This window comes from Geotrypetes seraphini, chromosome 1, assembly GCF_902459505.1.
Source record: "Geotrypetes seraphini chromosome 1, aGeoSer1.1, whole genome shotgun sequence".
In the NCBI taxonomy this organism is placed as follows: Eukaryota; Metazoa; Chordata; class Amphibia; order Gymnophiona; family Dermophiidae; genus Geotrypetes; species Geotrypetes seraphini.
In genome coordinates, this window is record NC_047084.1 from 225,222,813 (window position 1) to 225,241,854 (window position 19,042).

General features: G+C 37.9%; 1 protein-coding gene across 1 annotated transcript in view; it reads right to left on the reverse strand.

Annotated features, from left to right (window-relative positions):
- The window catches only part of LIAS (lipoic acid synthetase), a 124,200-nt gene that overhangs the window by 41,715 nt on the left and 63,443 nt on the right, over positions 1-19,042 (reverse strand). The window contains exons 6-7 of the mRNA XM_033947356.1: positions 11,753-11,810; positions 9,380-9,508 (exon numbers count right to left, since the gene is read on the reverse strand). Coding sequence (XP_033803247.1) covers positions 9,380-9,508; positions 11,753-11,810 — 187 coding nt within the window. The remainder of the gene's footprint in view (positions 1-9,379; positions 9,509-11,752; positions 11,811-19,042) is intronic.

Below are 19,042 nucleotides of genomic sequence, written 5' to 3' on the forward strand. Positions count from 1 at the left end.
TTTAATCTGTTTCCTAATAAAAGCTGAATATGATATAATATTACCCCTCATAGTTGCTTTAAATGCATCCCATACGTTCTCTATAGATGTATCTTCTACTAAATTTATTTGAAAGAAATCATTAATTTGTGTTTTGAAATTTTCCAAAAATTTGTCATCCGCAAGCAATGCATTATCAAATCTCCAAAGAGGTCTATCATTCTCTAATTGATCTAATTGTAATTCTATCCATACTCCCGCATGATCCGAAATAATAATAGGATCTATGGAAGCTCCAATCACCTGTTGCACTTTATTTGTTGAAACAAAAATATAATCTATTCTTGAAAATGATTTATGAACCTGTGAACAAAATGAAAATTCCTGATCATTAAAATGAAGAATACGCCATATATCTTTCAAATCACATGATTGAACCAAATTATCTAACCCTAGAGATTTTATATTTTTACCAGGTTTTTTATCCAATAATGGATCCATTACAGCATTAAAATCTCCAGCCACCACTAGATTAGAAGCAGCCAGTGGTAACAACATATTCTGTAATTTTTTAAAAAATTCTGATTGATTCGAATTAGGGGCATATATATTAAACAACGTCAGGGCATCATTTCCCATACCTATTTCAATATGTATCCATCTTCCATGTGGATCTGAGTTTTTTACCTTAATCTTGGCCATACATTTTTTATTTATAAGGATTGCTACCCCTGCTTTTTTACCCTCTGCTGGAGCAAAAAAACATTCCTTTACCCACCCACCCGATAGTTTTTGTGACAATAAATATCCGCATTTTGCTTTTTTAGAAATGTTAATGATTCAGGCCATTGACATTAATAGAATATATTTTAAAAGACATTATACATTTTAATATTTCTCATTATAATTTTTCTCTCCCTCTCTTTTATTATTTGAATCCAAAAAATGTTTTTCACGACACACATATTTACCCCTAAAATATCTAATCCCTTGTTTATTTTATCCTTAATCATTCTAGTAAATATTATCTTTTTTCCTCCCTTTCCCACCCAATACAATGGCTGCTTAAGGATACACATTGGAACTGCAATCCAAACATTCTCCTCCCATCTAGGCAATTAATATTCAATCAAATTCCCCTTCTATCTATTTATATTAACCATTAATATCTTTAGTCATATTTTCATATCATTTCATTAATGTATCTTTATCCATTTAACAGTTTTTATTTTATATTTCTTGGTATTATTATTTACATCTTAAATTTTCATCTTAAACATATATTTAGTATGTTATTAATGTTTTTCCTATGTCTTGTTCTTTCTTTCTTATAAATTTTTATTGTATTTTCTTTGTATCATTTTTTTCTTTCTTCAGAAATTTCAATATTTCATATTTTTATAATTATTTCATAAAGTCATCAAAACCATCTTAAATTTATATTAAAATATCATAGGTTCTGGTTTAGAAAGAAAAGCTTTCAGTTTTTCTGGATCTTCGAAATATAAGGACTTATCTCCAGATGACACTCTCATTTTCGCCGGATAATATAGACCATATTTAAAACCTTTTTCTTTTAGTTGAGGTCTCATATCTAATAGTCTCTTTCTTTTATTTGCTGTGTTTTTGGCAAAGTCCGGTAGGAACCATATTCTAGATCCTTTATAATTTAGATTTTTGTCTTTCTTTGCAGCATTTAATATTTCCAATGCTTGTTGGTATCTAAGCATTTTGAAAATTATTGGTCTTGGCCTGCCTTTATTTTCTGTATTTTTAATTGGGATCCTATGCGCCCTTTCTATTTCTAGAGGTTGTTTCAAGTCCAGTTGTATTATTTTTGGAATTAGATTTTCTAGAAAAAGTATAGTATTTTTTCCCTCTAAGTTTTCTTGTATTCCAAAAAGTTTAATGTTTTTCCTTCTTCCTCTATTCTCATAGTCTTCCAGTTGATCTTTCAATTTGTTTAATTCCAGACTATCATTTTTGCATCTGTTTGTTTCGATTTCTAAGATCTCCATTTTTGATTCTATTTCAGTTGTTCTTTTGTTATTACTTTCCATTTGTCTGTGAATGTTTAATATTTCTTCTTTCATTTCAGACATATTTGTTACTGTTTCTTTAAGCATTTGCTTAATTTGTCTTAGTTCTTCCATAACTTCTGCTTTACTTAATATGTCGGGTTCTTCAGCAGGAAGTGGGATCTTGCTTGGTGTTATTTGATCTTGTTTTTGTCTTTTCGCTGATGTGCCAGCCTCATTTTTGCTTTGTCTGGTACTTGCCATGATGTTATTTTCTTTTTCTTTGTTTTTTCTTTCTTTATATTTTTAGGAGACTGTATAATCTCTTTTGGTCAGAATTCACAATAATCTGTCTTGTTTCAGTTTTTACACAGTTATAGTTTTTACAGCACTAGTTTTAGAACAGCCTTGAAACTTTCCTTTTTCCTCCTTTGGCCAATTTAATTTTTTTTTTTTTTTCAGCCTGTCTTCACTGCCACTCTGTATCAGTCAGAGTAAAGCCAATAAGAATTATCTTCTCCTCAGCCTTTTTTCAGTGTCAGCAATTTCTTGTCTGTTATCTACCTCAATATCTATCTAACGTTGAGGGAAAATAAACAAGTAGATTGGCTTCAGTCAAAAGTTCAGTTAGTCACTCAGAGCTCCGTTTCTTCATTAAACTGGAAATGGCTGCCTCAAACTGCCACACTTAAGAATTCTACTGACAATATCCACACATTAGGAGTCAATCTTTCTTTTACTTTTTTTTTTTTATCATTAGTTAGTATTTTTCCCTTTAAACAACTCTCCTCATTATTACAGCTTTAACAGTGTTAATTTTAAAACTGCATTGAAACTTTTTTTTTTTTTTTTTTTTTTTTTTCCGTTTGCCAATTCAATTATTTATCAGCCTTCCCTCACAGTCTCTCCACATCAGCACCAAGACAAGCCGGTAGAATCAGCAATTTATCTTTAGTTAGCCACTCTTCTCTTCAATGTCAGCATTTCTTTCTCTAGTGCCTCGCCATTCCAGCTCTGAAGAAAAAATGTCAGTAAACTTTTTCTCTGTTTTTCCTCTCACAAGTCCACTCTCAGCCTCGGTGTAGGAGGACAATATGTAATCAATCAGTTTTTTTTTTTTTTTTCCCCTTAGGTTTCGTTCAATCACGGCAGCACAAATCTCTTTCACATTAATTTTTTTTTTTCAGCTCTGTCAGTCACTCACCCTCGATGCCTTGCCGTTTCAGCGTTGAAAAAATCTGCAATCTTTTTATTTGAGTCTTTTCACAGTTTTGAAAGAGGGTAAAATTTAAACTGCCAGCTCTCTCTTCCCTCTCTAATTCCTTTCGTTGTCAGTCACTTTCAATATTCTGTTGACAGATTTTTTTTCCTCTGTCTTTTATTATCCCCGATGCTGCGCCGATCAGTCACTTATTTTCACGCCGTTTTAGCGCTAAAAAAAAACCGGCAATCCTTTCTTCTGGCTCTCCTCTCACAAGCCCAATCGCAGCTACGATAGAGGAGAGCAACATTCACTCCAGTAATCTTCTATTTCAATTATCTTTAAGCAATTGATTTTTATCTTTTTTTTAGCGACTCACTTTTCAAAAGCCGGCATTCCTCTCTCTCGGCTTTTCACTCACAGGCTTCTCTGTCTCAGCGCTGCAATTCAAGTCTCATAATACCGTTGAAGAAAAAAAACGGCACTTTGCCTTTCCAGCTCCTATTACCTCAGGCTTCGTTTTAACTTCAGCAAAAGAGGTTATTTCATTTATTATATGTTCCGTTTCTTTAGTAGTTATTTCTTTGATGAAATTATCCAGAAGGGAATAATAATTTTTTTATATTCTGTGCCTAGATGATGAGGAGCTTTGCGACTACACGTCCATTCGTGTTCGCGTTAAGCCACGCCCCCAAAGGTTCTAGACTTTAAAAAAAAAAAAACTAACTTTGTTTGGATGGGTGATTATGTCAAGGAATTGTTCTCTAGATGGGAACATCTGGAAGGAATAGAAATGCAGTGAGCAAAACTGAAAGGAGTTACCGTATTTTTCGCTCCATAAGACGCACTTTTTTTCCACGCAAAAGTGGGTGGAAATCTCAGTGCGTCTTATGAAGCGAAGGTGAAAAATTTGAATCCCCCTCACAGCTGCAAACCCCCCCTCCCCCGTGCACCAGCTTTTTAAACACCACCTGCCGCTCCCCCATACAATTCCAACCCCCCTTCGCAGCCGCACAACTTATTTAAACACCGCCTTGCCGCCCCCGTACAATTGCAAACCCCCCTTCGCCGCACCACCTTTCAGCACACACCTTTTTAAAACAAACCTCCCGCCGCTGCTGCCGCCGTCTTCACTGCCGTACCTTTTTCAAGCCTGGTGGTTTAACGTCTCCCTCCACGGCTCTGTATTATTTCCCGGCAGTAGGCGCACGAGTCAAGAGTGCAGCGGTCAGGCCCAAGCTTTATATGCTCCCGCTTGGGCCCATGCCACTTTCTGAATGGCTGGCGGCAGTTCTCACGGGACTCACGAGAACTGCTGGCAGCCATTCAGAAAATGGCACAGGGCCAGGCGGGAATATGGAAAGCTCACGCCTGACCTCCGGGCTCCTGACTCACGCGCCTACTGCACGTGCCTACGAAGCTGTGGATGGAGGGAGGGAAGAATTTAAAAAGGTATCGTGTGTTTTTGTTTTTTTAAAAAAAGGTACAAGGGGGGATATGATTAAAAAGGTACAAAGGGGGTATGATTAAAAAAGTACAAGGGGGGCTATGATTAAAACGGGGGCTATGATAAAAAAGGTTCAAGGGGGTATGATTAAAGGTACGGGGGATGATTAAAAAAAGGTACTGGGGGTATGTGGAGGGATGATTTAAGGTACTTGAGGGTATGTGGGGGGTATGAGGCTTGCCTGCCTGCTTGTCACTAGGCCATTAGGCCTGCCTTCCTGCCACTAGGCCTGCCTGCTCTGTGCCCTGTCCCTGCCCACCCTGTGCCCTGCCCTGGCCTACCACTAGACCACCAGAGGGGGGAGACAGGGTACACAGCCTGGCAGGGAGGGGAACAAGGTGCAGGGCCTGGCAAGGAGTGTGGAGTTGGGTGCAGAGCTGGCAGGGATAATTTGGTTCAGAATGGTTTTTATTCTTGTTTTCCTCCTCTAAATCTAAGGTGCGTCTTATGGTCAGGTGCGTCTTATAGAGCAAAAAATACGGTATTGTAAGAGCGACAAATCTTTTTGTGAGGAAAAGGACACTTTGGTTCTCAAAAGTAGTAGCTGAGAAGGAAAGGAATAAGAGGTTAGCTTTCATAAACTACAAAAGATCGCAGAAAGAGGAAGACAGGCAAAAATATCTAGATACTCATATATCAGTGATAGGAAGAAATACAAAAGTGGCTTTGTGAGACTCAAAAGTGAAGGGGAGGAAAGGCTGAATTGCTTAACAAATATTTCTGTTCTGTATTCATGGCTGAAGGTCCGGGAGTAGGACCACAGAAGACAAATGTGAATAGGGATGATGGAGTTGTAGACCTCGATCGATTTTCAGAGGGTTGTGTTCGTGAGGAGCTAGCTAAATTAAAGGTACATTCAAGGGTGCTGAAGGTCTCCATGCAGAAGCAAGGTACCTTGAGGCCTACAGTGACAGACTTCAGATCCAAGATTGGCATCCTGTCTTCTGAGTTTCTTTTGGGCATAATAAAGTATATTGAGTATCTGCCCAAGCCCACTTCTTCGTCAGAGATTGCTTCGCCTCTTTACTGTCACTTGAATTCTGAATGCTTTCTCTGGTTTTCCCACTGGAAAATTCACAAAGATCCAGCAGGGGGTAAAAGAACTCGAACTTGTACCCTTTCTGAATAATATCCATGGAAATCTACGTCCACGCTTCCCAGTATGACAATAACCTCCCACCTATCCGTGGAGGCATGGTTGCTGGCCTGGTATCATAGCTGCTTTTTGGGGGCTGCTGTGGAGCGGAAAATGGATGACTGAGGGCCCCAAAATCTTTGTCTTTGGCTCTGAAATGTCCCCTTGCCCAAGAATCCTCCCAAGTATTGATTGAAGCATTGTGAGCCACGAAAATTACCTTTACTTAACCCCCTAGGGGTCTTTGGTCTACTGTCTTGTAAAGACTTCAGCGGACAATCCACATCAGATCATCCAGCTCTTTGTCAAAGAGCACCTGACCTTTAAAAGGTAACTTGCTCAGAGTAGCCTTTGAGAATGAATCTCTCACCCAATGTCTGATCTAGAGCATCCTATGGGTGGAAATATGCGGAGACCTTGCTCAGGACCCTAAACAATTCATATAAAGAATCTGCCACATAATCCACTCCTGGCATAAGGAACTGGGAATTCATGGCAGCATCTGTTCCTGAAGCCCACTGTACCCTAGAGTGGCAATCACGTGTGACGTATGAAGCCACTGTTGCCACATTCAACCCCAATGCTGTGGCCGCAAATTGCCTGTTAAGGACAAAATCCAGCCTGCGGTCCTGTGCATCTTTCATCACAACTCCCCCTTCACTGGGGAGAGAGGTATGCTTTGTAACCTGCACCATCATGGAATCATCAGGTAAAGTTAGTCATGAACTTAGAACTTAGCCACCTGAAGGGGCCCCTCTGGGACTTCCCACTGGTCTGTTAACATTTTAGTAATGTCTGGATGGAAGGGAAAGCACGTGGTCTAAGCCTTAGTGCTGGTCTTAAAAACATGATAGGCCAAATGGCCCATACAGTCTGCCCATCCACAGTAACTATTATCTCTTCCTCTATCAAAGAGATCTCATGTGCCTATCCCATGCTTTCTTGAATTCAGACACAGTCTCTGTCTCCACCACTTCTTTTGGGAGACTGTTCCACACATCTACCACACTTTCTGTAAAAAAGTATTTCCTTAGATTACTCCTGAGCCTATCACCTCTTAACTTCATCCTATGCCCTCTCATTCCAGAGCTTCTTTTCAAATGAAAGAGAATCGACTCATGTGCATTTAAGCTACATAGGTATTTAAGCATCTCCCCTCTCCCACCTTTCCTCATAAACGAGCACTGAGTAGAGGTCTGTGGTGTCACGATCTTTAATTCATGGACTGAGCTATCTCCAAAAGCACAGTGGGCTTAAACAGCTTGCGCAGTCAGGTCCTCTCCAAGATCTATGACTGCCATTCGATCATGACTTAGACCTCATAGAAACATAGAAGATGACGGCAGAAATGGGCTACAGCCCATCAAGTCTGCCCACTCTGCTTACCCACCCCCTGTCTATGCCCTAATGAACCAATTTCCTTATCTTGACCCTCGTAGGGATCCCACATGGGTATCCCATTTATTCTTAAAGTCTGGCACGCTGTCTGCCTCGATCACCTGCACTGGAAGCTTGTTCCAATGATCAACCACTCTCTCTGTGAAGAAATACTTTCTGGTGTCGCCATGAAATTTTCCGCCCCTGAGTTTGAGCGGGTGCCCTCTTGTGGCCGAGGGTCCCTTGAGAAAGAAAATATCATCTTCCACTTCGACACGTCCCGTGAGGTAATTAAATGTTTTGATCATGTCTCCCCTCTCCCTATGTTCCTCGAGAGTATAGAGCTGCAATTTGTTCAATCTCTCTTCGTACGAGAGACCCTTGAGCCCCAAGATCATCCTGGTGGCCGTCCGCTGAACCAATTCAATTCTGCGCACATCTTTACTGTAATGTGGCCTCCAGAATTGCACACAGTACTCCAGATGAGGTCTCACCATGGCCCTGTACAACGGCATTATGACTTCAGGCTTTCGGCTGACGAAACTTCTATTGATACAACCCAATATCTGCCTTGCCTTAGATGAAGCCTTCTCCACTTGATTGGCAGTTTTCATGTCTGCACTGATGATTACTCCTAAATCTCGTTCTGCTGAAGTCCTAGTTAAAGTTTCTCCGTTCAAGAAGTACGTCCTCCAGGTGCGATGAAGAATCAACCTCTACTGAGGACTCAGACTGGGAAAGTAAAGGCATAGATTCAAAATCCATTTCATCCTAGTCCTCTTTTGATAGATACCCCCCCCCCCCGTATCCTGTGCATGGCTTTGTTGTGGGAGGACTGTGCCCTTAGAGGGGAGCACCTCTGGCGCTATCACTGCTGCTACTCCCAAGGAGTCCGTGCGGCCACTGCAATTCAAGTACACTTCGTACATCATGCTGATAAATTTTGGAACAAAACCCTGTCCAGAACGCCCAGAGGGTCCTTGCAGGTGCTCCTGTAGTTTCCCAGCAGATGCGCAGCTGTGCTTCGCTGGAGATGCATTTTCACCATTTCCCAGCTCCAACCAGGATCTAAAACCTAGAATTCGAGCCATCAGTAACCCCATACCCTCAGAGGGACTAGAGGAGGCTATGCCAGTGAATCTCGCCTGCCCCTCATGCACCACATGGCACGTGGGACAAGGACGCTCCTCATCCGAACATCCAGTACAAATATGGCATGAATCCAGGGTATCTTGGTCTCATGAGTCCACAGAGACTAATTTTAAGTCAAGTTGAGGTGTTTTGAGGCTGACAGAGGCTTTTATTTCAAATTTGGGAAATCCAAGATGGCCACTGTGGTAGCAATTTTGGTGCCAAAAACGGCACAAGTATTCAAAAAATTCAGAGAATAGGATTTTAGAGGTGGGGAACCCTGTCCCTAGCCCCAGGAACCAAAAAAAAAATATCACTTTTACAGAACCCCCTGATTTTATCTCATAGGCTGCGACAGCCTTTACTCACTGTGCAATGTAGGTGCTGGGAGCTGCCTGAGCTGAAACTGCATCCAGAGAAAAGGAGAAGACTTCTGCCTCAGCCAAGCCTGGAAAACCATACAACTTGCTTCTTCAGACTGCCCTCAACCCTTCTGGTCAAACTGAGACATCAACCCCCCCTAGAACTTGTGTGCGCAATCAGGGGGATAAAATGCAGTCAGCACCTGATCCAAGTGCAATAGCATTACGAGGCCACAAAGCCTGCATTCAAGCTCTCTGAAGAAATCCTAGAACGAGCTTTGCTTCTAAGGGAATGGTCCCTGAGCTCCCATACTGTTAGTGCAGGCCTTGCAAAGCATGCTGCCTCTTGGCTATAGATCTCTGCCTTCAGAATCTGTATCTTCTTGCAGCCAGAGTTGTCCCGGCAACTGGAATCCTCTGCAGTACCAAAATGCCTCATGTTCAGATCAAAACCTGAAAATTAAAGAAAAATAAACACAAGCAGAACAGACAGGCTCCTACCATCTCGCATACATAAAGAAAAACTGAGGAGATACAGGACAGCCCAGAGTAAAAGGAGGTGAAGCAGAAAAATGTAAATGAGGCTCTTTACACAGATCTTACAATCAGAGGTGTATAAACCCACAGGTTCAAGAATGATGTTCCTATTGCATTAGAAATTGTTATTACCTTTGTAATTCCGGGACGGTTTCCACATTATGTGCATAAACATCTAATCCAGACCGTGCAACGATTTCTATAGCTTTCAGGTCACCTCGGAAATCAGGTGTTAGACATTCCACTAAAATTTTGGGATTTCTGAGAAACACAATGAAAATGTATTGCCAAGCAACCTTACTACCATATTTAAGTTTAAACATTTTTATTATTCAAATAAACTATACAATTATACATCATCACACAACACTTACATTTTATACAGAACAACCCCTCCCTACCAACTTCCCTCTCCCATCACAGACAGATGCCCCCAACACACTAGTAAACATGGAGGGTTTGGATTCTTATAGCCTTCTATGACACTACAGACTCGGTACTTGTGATTAGATACAGAATACCTTACTACCACATTCTAAGTTTAAAAACTTTTACTATAAATATCAAAACATAGTGTACAAAGTTGTAAATGTAGCTTTTACATCAACCCCCTCCCCAAAACCCAACCTATGTATACCCCAACACAATGAAAAATAATTATCCGAGATGCCCAAGACCTGCGGATCCTTCCCAGACCCAGGGCATTATATCAACTAGTTCCTTATCCCCAACTTCCCCTTTTTTTTATCCCAACCAGGAACTGGGTTCCATCTAAAGATTTTACTAGACAATTACAGCAAATTAAGTTATAGTGTTTAAAATGAAACTTCTACCACTTGAAGTCATCGGATTTAAATATGCATCCCAAATCAACAGAAAACGTTTCTTACGTTTTGGGAATCCCCAAGCCACTCTAGCTTCTCAAGCCATCAGAGAATGAACCTGACTATCAATAAGAAGGGGGTTCTGGAATCATCCAAAACCATAATAGACTTTTCTTTGCCACCATACAAAGATTCCTGAGCAATACTGTCTTCCCTTAATTTTTCCCTCATAAAGCTCTAGGGATATCCAACACCAATTGCTCCACTGATCCTGCAACCCTGCATCCCACTAGTACAGACATAAATCCATCTACGGAGGCCTAGATGACTAGCGTTTCTGTTCTCCACCACAACCCCCTGACAGGCACTAGTGTCTTTCCCACCCCCCATCCCCCGATAACCTTTGGTGTGCTGCTGTCCCATACCTGATGACTGATGTTGTTGACCTACCCCTCCCTTTTCCCAGATGACCATGGTGTTTATGTCCCTCCCCCCTCCCCAATTACCATTGGTGCCTGCTGTCCTCCTTCCACACCTCCTCCCCCAAGATGACCTACACTGCTGTCATATATGGGAAAACTCCCCAATTGACATTGAACTTACCCGTGCTGAACAAGCTGCCAATGATTTTCCATGTTGGACAGGTGCAAGGACTTGAGTTTCTATGTATGCTCAAAGACTGCTGGCTCCCGCCCTCTCCAAGCCAGTGGAAGCCAGAAGGCCTTGAGCATGCACAGATGCTTAAGGCCCTGCACCAGCCCAACACAGTTCACTAGCAGCTTCTTCTGTCTTTGAGGAGAGAGGGGACAGTAAAGTGCCAGTTAATGGAGAGGGACTTGAATATAAACCAAGACCCCCCATTTATGGGCCATTTTTTGGGGCCCAGATATCTCAGTTTATATTCAAGTATATATGGTACATTTTTCACTGTGGCAAAAAAGGAGAAGGGAAAATACATACAGGGATTTCATTATGAAAGTCTGTGCATAGTTTAGATTTGTTAAAAAGCAAAAAAGCATATACAAAGCTCTGTAATTTCTTTGCAGTTTTAACACTGCCTCCTCAACTAACTGCTGTTAGAGAAGTAATGGTTAGTTAGCAAACTTCAAACTCCTATGTGGATGGTTTCTTACTGATTCATTCCATATAAAGGTTTCCTACATTCAATACTAGTCAGAGAATGGAACATTAAGGTATAATGTTAAATTTTGCAGGGCAGTACTCGCTGCTGTTTTCTACATATTTGCTTCTGGTAGAATTTTAACCTCAGAAAATGATTCCTATTTGAAAGATATGGTTTGCCTATTAGTCTTGGACAGCGATGGCAAGTCTTTATGAGCTCAAGTCTTAATTGTGTCAGACATGCAGCCTTGTCATGTTCATTTCAGGTAGGAGTTCAGTGTTTTATGGCAGCAAAATTGGCCATAAGCACCATTTTGGTTACCCATGCAATAGGTTCATTACCATCTATATTCATATATTGTATATGAATATAAATGCTGCTATGTTATTTAGTTTTAATTTTAAAAAATAAGAAAAAGAAAATTTGGTTAAACATTCATTGCTTATAAGAACCTAAATAAACATTTTAGAGACCTAGAATTAAGTGCGGTTATGGGGAACCATTCCTGTTCCAAACAGTTTATATTCTAATGTCAAGGAAAGATGAAATGAGGAATACCTTTCCTTCAGGAAGGATACAGTCTTAGCAAAGTGCTCTGCTCCACCATCACAGATATCTAAGGGCAGACAAAGAAATAAGAGAAATCAAGTGACCTGATATATTTTCTTCAAACATATATAGCTAGTATACTAGCAATACCAAAATGTTACAGAGACTTAGGCACATTTTTACTAAAGCTTAGTGTGCAGTAACGGAAATGCAACATTTAGCATGTGCTAAGCTTTAGTTTAAAGGGTCCTTTAATTAATACTGGTTAAATTATTTCCATTTGTTACTCTTTAAGTTTTGTGCTTTGTATACAAAGCTCTCAATTAAAAAAAAAATCCTGTCTATCCAGGTGACTGTCTAAAAATGTCAACGTCCTACCTCACTGTTTAAAGGAATATTTCCAAATGACACAGAAAGTGGCCCACGTTGGAATGCTAGGGAGTATGTCTATAATGTTCAGTGTTTTTCATGCTCAAGAAGAAGAAACTTTTTTTGTGATTCAGGGTTTGATATGTGCTAAAGTAGTGGCCCCCAACCCTGTCCTGGAGGACCACCAGGCCAATCGGGTTTTCAGGCTAGCCCTAATGAATATCCATGAGAGAGATTTCCATATAATGGAAGTGACAGGCATGCAAATCTGCTCCATGCATATTCACTAGGACTATCCTGAAAACCTGATTGGCCAGGACAGGGTTGGGGACCACTGTGCTAAAGAACAATCCAATTTCTTTTCCAATGTTGAGTCAATCATACTGTAGAGCTCTGCAATCTAATAAGTAGGAATAATAAGGTAGGAATAAAAGGTTAGAAGAGAAGTGTTGAGACTGCAAGTAGTTGCATGCCCCTGGAAGGAAGCCCCTATCACAAAGGAAATTTAAAAAAATAATAATTAAAGTTTTCTACAAACTATGGTTGCTTCAGCATTTTTTTTTTACTAAGAGAATAAAGGAAAGGGAGTCATTTCCATAAGTCAAAATGACGCAAAGAAACAGCGGAGATGACCAAAGAACTAGTATGTAGCCACCAGAGCATGGCCCATTGTCTTGGGAAAGAGGGAAGTTCACAGGTGGGGCTAAACCTCTTATTCCATGTAGTGCAGCTTTCTGTAGTTGACAGATGGTAATTTTGTCAATGCTTGACAGCTGATTTAAGTAAGTTCTTTGACCTTTTTTTTTTTTTTTATTAGGGCTGTACATTAATCATGATTAATACTGCATATAACGAAACACTGACCCCCTCTTCTATTAAACTGCACTAGCAGTTTTCAGCACAGAGTCACGCTGAATGGCCCATGCTGCTCCCGACGCTCATAGGAACTCTATGGGCGTTGGGAGCAGCGCGGGGCCATTCGGCATGGTTCCACGCGCTAGAAACTGCTAGCGCAGTTTAATAGAAGAGGCCCTGAGTCTATGGGAAAATAGAGGTTAGGTTCCAGCAGTAGACGTTGTGCCTCAAAACCGCTGAAAGTGAACAATGGATCCTATTGAGGAAAATAGGGTTAGGTTCATGCATGGGACAGCACTTGAAGTACCTAATTCACTCTCTAGAATGCGCTCCCGAGAGGTGGTAGAGATGAAAACGGTGAGTTCAAAAAAGCTTGGGATGAACACAGAGGATCTAGAATCAGAAAATAATAGTAAATATTGAAGAACTAAGGCTAGTACTGGGCAGACTTGCACGGTCTGTGTCCTATTGCTGTTTTTGGAAATTAATTAAGACCACTTTGTTCAATAAGTTTATTACTTAGTGAGTTTTATTATTGAAATTCTATTTTATAAATATTTGTATTTTTTACTGTATTATTGTATTTCGCTGATTGTCCAGCTCTTTTTAGTGTAAACTGCCTAGAGCTTTTGGTTATGGCGGTATAAAAGAATAAAGTTATTATTATTATTATTATTATATGGCAGTTTAGTTGAGGATGGGCTGGGGAGGGTTTCAATGGCTGGGATTGTGTAGATGGGCTGGATTGAGCTTTGACGGAGACTTAAATAGTTGGAACCTAAGCACTGAGCTTTGGAATAACCTCCCTCCCCTGCTGCTGAACCTAGGCTCATTCCAATTATTCCGAAAGCATCTGAAAATCTGGCTTTTCTCCAAAATGTAAAGCTATCTATTTAAAATGTAAAGCTAGCTATCCTCTTCATAACCTCTAATTTCTTATTATGTCCTTCCCTCATTTATTGAATTTACCTGTAAACCGTACCGAATCTATCTTTATGGAGATGATGCAGTATACAAACTTAAGGTTTAGTTTAGTTTTTGTTTAGTCTTTATCTGCTGTTATCTACTATGTTACTATGTATTAATAACTCTGTATTGTAACACCACAACAGAAGCCCCTGTAACTCTGTATAGAGCCCATGTATTGTAACACCTTTTTTTTTTTTAATTCTTTATTCATTTTATAATTCACAAGTGTACAGTAAATATCAAACAATTAGAATACAATATCACTTGAAAATCTACCATATCATACAACAAAAAGATATAATCCCCACCCCCTCCCACTTCCATATACAACAAAAAATATACCACATGAATATAATATCTTATCATTCATATATATTATTAATAGAAATCCAACCCCCCGATCCACATGTAAGAATTAAAATTGGGAAAAGTGTAGATTATTCATTATAATAATTTAAAAATGGCCCCCACACATCCTTAAATTTATTATTAGTAACCTTTTTGAACTGCCAACGCTCTTTCCATTTTAAACACATGACATACTGAATTCCACCAGAAACAATAATTCATCCTTGTATAATCTTTCCAGTTATATGTTATTTGTTGAATGGCAACTCCTGTCAGTATCATCAAAAGCTTATTATTATTAGCAGATATTTGAGGCTTAGCTCTCATCAGCATGCCAAATAAAATTGTGTCGTATGATAATGCTACATAATTTTCCATTAAATGATTTATTTGATCCCAAATAGAGATCCAAAATTTTTTAATGAATGGACAATAAAACAACAAGTGATCTAAAGTTCCAGCATCAAGGTTACAATGCCAACATCTATTAGACCTAGAGCAATCCAATTTTTGTAAACGAACAGGGGTCCAGAGTGCTCTATGCAACAGGAAAAACCATGTTTGCCTCATAGAAGCAGACACTGAAAACTTCAACCTCCAGGACCAAATACGTGGCCACTGAGATGCATTAATTTGATGCTTAATCTCAATGCTCCAAATATCTCTAAGTCCAGTTTTTGGTTTCTTATTTATATAGCCAGATAATAATTTATACCACTGCACTGCTTGGTGACCCAAGAAGTCTGCCTGAAAGCATAGGAAATCTAAACTAAATTGATTATTAAGAGATTTCCATTCAGGGAACCCTGCCTGAATAGCCTGCTTCAGTTGCAACCATTTATAACTTTGTTTTTTATCAAGACCAAATTTTATTTGCAACTGTGAAAAATCCAGCAGTTTACCATCAGATATAACATCATTCAAGGTTCGTATACCTGCTTTAATCCAATTCTTCCAGACAATCTTAAAACCGCCAATTTGGATCCTGGAGTTTAGCCAGATATTTTGATATGTAGATTTTTGAATTGGAAGAGGTGTTAAATTATTAACATATTTTAAAGTTTTCCATGTGTCCATTAATATCTTATTGTTTTTCCGCAACCTAGGCATTTTAATACTGAGAAGATGACGAAGCCTAATAGGAAACATGAGCTGCCATTCTAACCATAACCAATCAGGTAGCTTTTCCATGAGTTCTGGGAGGACCTAATACATACTTTGGCGCAAGATATAGGATTGATGGTACCTATAGAAATTTGGAAAATTTACCCCACCCTCCACAATTGGCTTTTGTAAGGTCACTAAAGCAATTCTTACTCTTTTACCCAGCCAAATAAATTTAGACAAAATACTGTTTAACTTTTTTTTTTTTTTTTTTATATATTATTTTTTATTTTCAAATTTTACAGAAAGTGTACAACATATTAAAATATAATTGATGAATATACAATAACACTTTTATATCTAATACATTATGTTCTAAATATATTTTTTATCCCCTCTCCCTCCCCCCACCCTTCTATTACTTCTCATTCATACAATACATATTGTATAATATATTATAACATATTATGTAGAAATTATTTTCATTACCCCCCCTCTATGTGTGTCATAATAAAGATATTTAAAAGAAGAAAAGAAGAAGAAAAATTCTACTATTTATTCATTACAATATTTTGTCAATGGCCCCATATTTTTATAAATTTAATATATGTCCCTCTTTGTATTGCTATTGCTCTTTCCATTTTGAATATATGACATATTGTGTTCCACCAAAATGTATAATTTAGGTTATTATAATTCTTCCAATTGTTGGTTATATGCTGAATGGCAACCCCTGTCATGATTAATAAAAGCTTGTTATTTTCTGGTGAAATTTGACTTTTTTTCCTCATCATCATTCCAAATAACACTGTATCATATGATATTGCTATATGATTTTCCATCATTTTATTAATTTGTGGCCAAATTGAATTCCAAAAACTTTTAATGTAGGGACAATGATACAGTAAGCGATCCAACGTCCCTGGTTCCAGATTACAGTGCCAGCATTTATTTGACTTAGAACTGTCTAATTTTTGCAAATGTGTAGGGGTCCAAAAAGCTCTATGTAATAAAAAGAACCAAGTTTGTCTCATAGATGCTGACACTGTACATCCCATTCTCCAAGACCAAATTAGTGGCCATTGAGATGCATTAATTTGATGCTTAATCTCAATGCTCCAAATATCTCTTAGACCATTTTTTGGTTTTTTATTCAAATATCCAGATATTAATTTATACCACAATGCGGCTTGATGTCCTAGGAAGTCTGCTTGAAAACATAAGAACTTTAAACTATATTGATTATTCAATGTTTTCCATTCAGGGAACCCAACCTGAATGGCCTGCTTCAATTGCAACCATTTAAAACTTTGTGTTTTATTAAGACCAAATCTATGTTGCAATTGTGAAAAATCCAGCAGTTTACCTTCTGAAATAACGTCATCCAAAGATCTAATGCCTGCAATAATCCAGTTCTTCCAAAGGATTTGAGCTCCGCCAATTTTGATCTTGGAGTTTATCCATAAAGACTGATTAGTTGATTTGTTTATTGGGATAGGTGTCAATTTACTAATAAATCTCAACGTTTTCCAAGTATCCATTAATATTTTATTTTCTCTGTATCTTCTAGGCATGTTGATACTTGGAAGTTGAACTAAATTTAGGGGAAACATAAGGCGCTATTCTAAATACAACCAATCCGGTGCATTATCCATAAGTTCTGGGAGGATCCAATACATACCCTGATGTAGAATATAGGCTTGATGGTACCTATAGAAATTTGGAAAATTTACCCCTCCCTCCTTAATTGATTTTTGCAAAGTTACTAAAGCTATTCTAGGTGTTTTACCAAGCCAAAGAAATTTTGTTAAAATTCTATTAAGCTTTTTATAAAAGGACCCCTGAAAATAAATAGGTATCATACTCATTTGGTAGCAAACTACAGGCAAAATCATCATTTTAATAGTTTGAACTCTTCCCCACCAAGAAATATGTAATGGGTTCCATTGCTCACATAACTCCGTAACTTTTTTTAATACATATTTTTCATTCTCTTTTACAGTATCTTCAATTGTATTTTTAACTTGAATGCCAAGATATTTAAATCCTTCTTCTTTCCATATGAATGGAAAAGTGTCAAATAATCCTTTTACACAATGAATATTTAAAGGTATAATTTCAGATTTATTCCAATTAATTTTATAACCTGAAAATTTGCCAAACTTATCAATTAATTCCAATAAAGAAGATAAGGTAGACTCTGGATTTCTCAAATAAAGTAAAATATCATCAGCATAAGCCGAAATTTTATATTCCATATCTGAATATGGAATACCTTGTATCTCCCTCGTTTGCTGTATTGCTAATAATAAGGGTTCTAATACAACATCAAATAACAAAGGAGATAAAGGACAACCCTGTCTAACTCCCCTCTGCAATTGAAATCCATCAGATATCTTATTGTTAATATTTAATCTTGCAATCGGGAAGCTATACAGAGTTTTTACCATTTGTATAAATCCAGAACCTATACCAAACCATTCTAAAGCCTGATACATAAAATTCCATTCTACCCTATCAAACGCTTTTTCTGCATCTAGTGAAACTGTAAAAGTCGGTTCATCCATTTTTTTTGATAAATTTAACATATGAAACAGTAATCTAGAGTTATTAGAGGAATGTCTTTTAGCAACGAAACCCGTTTGATGCATATCTATAATATGTGGGAGAGCTTTGGCTAATCTCAAAGCCAAAATTTTCGCCAAAAGTTTATTATCCACATTTATCAAAGATATAGGCCTGTAGTTTGAAACCAAAGTAGGATCTTTATTTGGCTTAGGTAAAACAATTATTATTGATTCAGCCATAGTACCTTTAATATTACCTTTTATAAGTTGTGTCTGATATAAATTTAGTAAATATGGGGAAAGGACATTTTGAAATGTTTTGTAAAATTCTACTGTATATCCATCACCACCTGGAGCGGATCCAACTCTAAGAGATCTCAATGCTGTTTCTAATTCTTTTAATGATATAGGTTCATCTAAACTCCGTTTTATATGATCAGGAACCTTAGGTCCATTAATTAAATCTAAAAAATTTTTTCCATCTTTTTGTCTCTCCAAATAAGGCTCGGAAGAATACAGGTCCTTATAAAATTTTAGAAATTGTTTTAATATTATATTTGTTTGATTTGTTATTATACCATTATCATCTTTTATTCCATTAATGTTAGTTCTTCTTTTTTTTGCTTTAAGATAATTTGCCAATAATCTCCCCGCCTTATTAGAATTTCCATAATACATTGTTTGCTTGGAAAACAAATCTCTTCTTATCATTTTTGAAGTTAATTCATTATATTTACCTTTTGCTTTCAAAAGAGTTTGCAAAACTTCATATTCCCATTTACTTACCAATTTAGCTTCTAATATTTTTATTTCTTTTTCTAATTCTATATATTGTATTTTAATCTGTTTCCTAATAAAAGCTGAATATGATATAATATTACCCCTCATAGTTGCTTTAAATGCATCCCATACATTCTCTATAGATGTATCCTCCACTAAATTTATTTGAAAGAAATCGTTAATTTGTGTTTTAAAATTTTCCAAAAATTTGTCATCCACAAGCAATGCATTATCAAATCTCCAAAGAGGTCTACCATTCTCTAATTGATCTAATTGTAATTCTATCCATACTCCCGCATGATCCGAA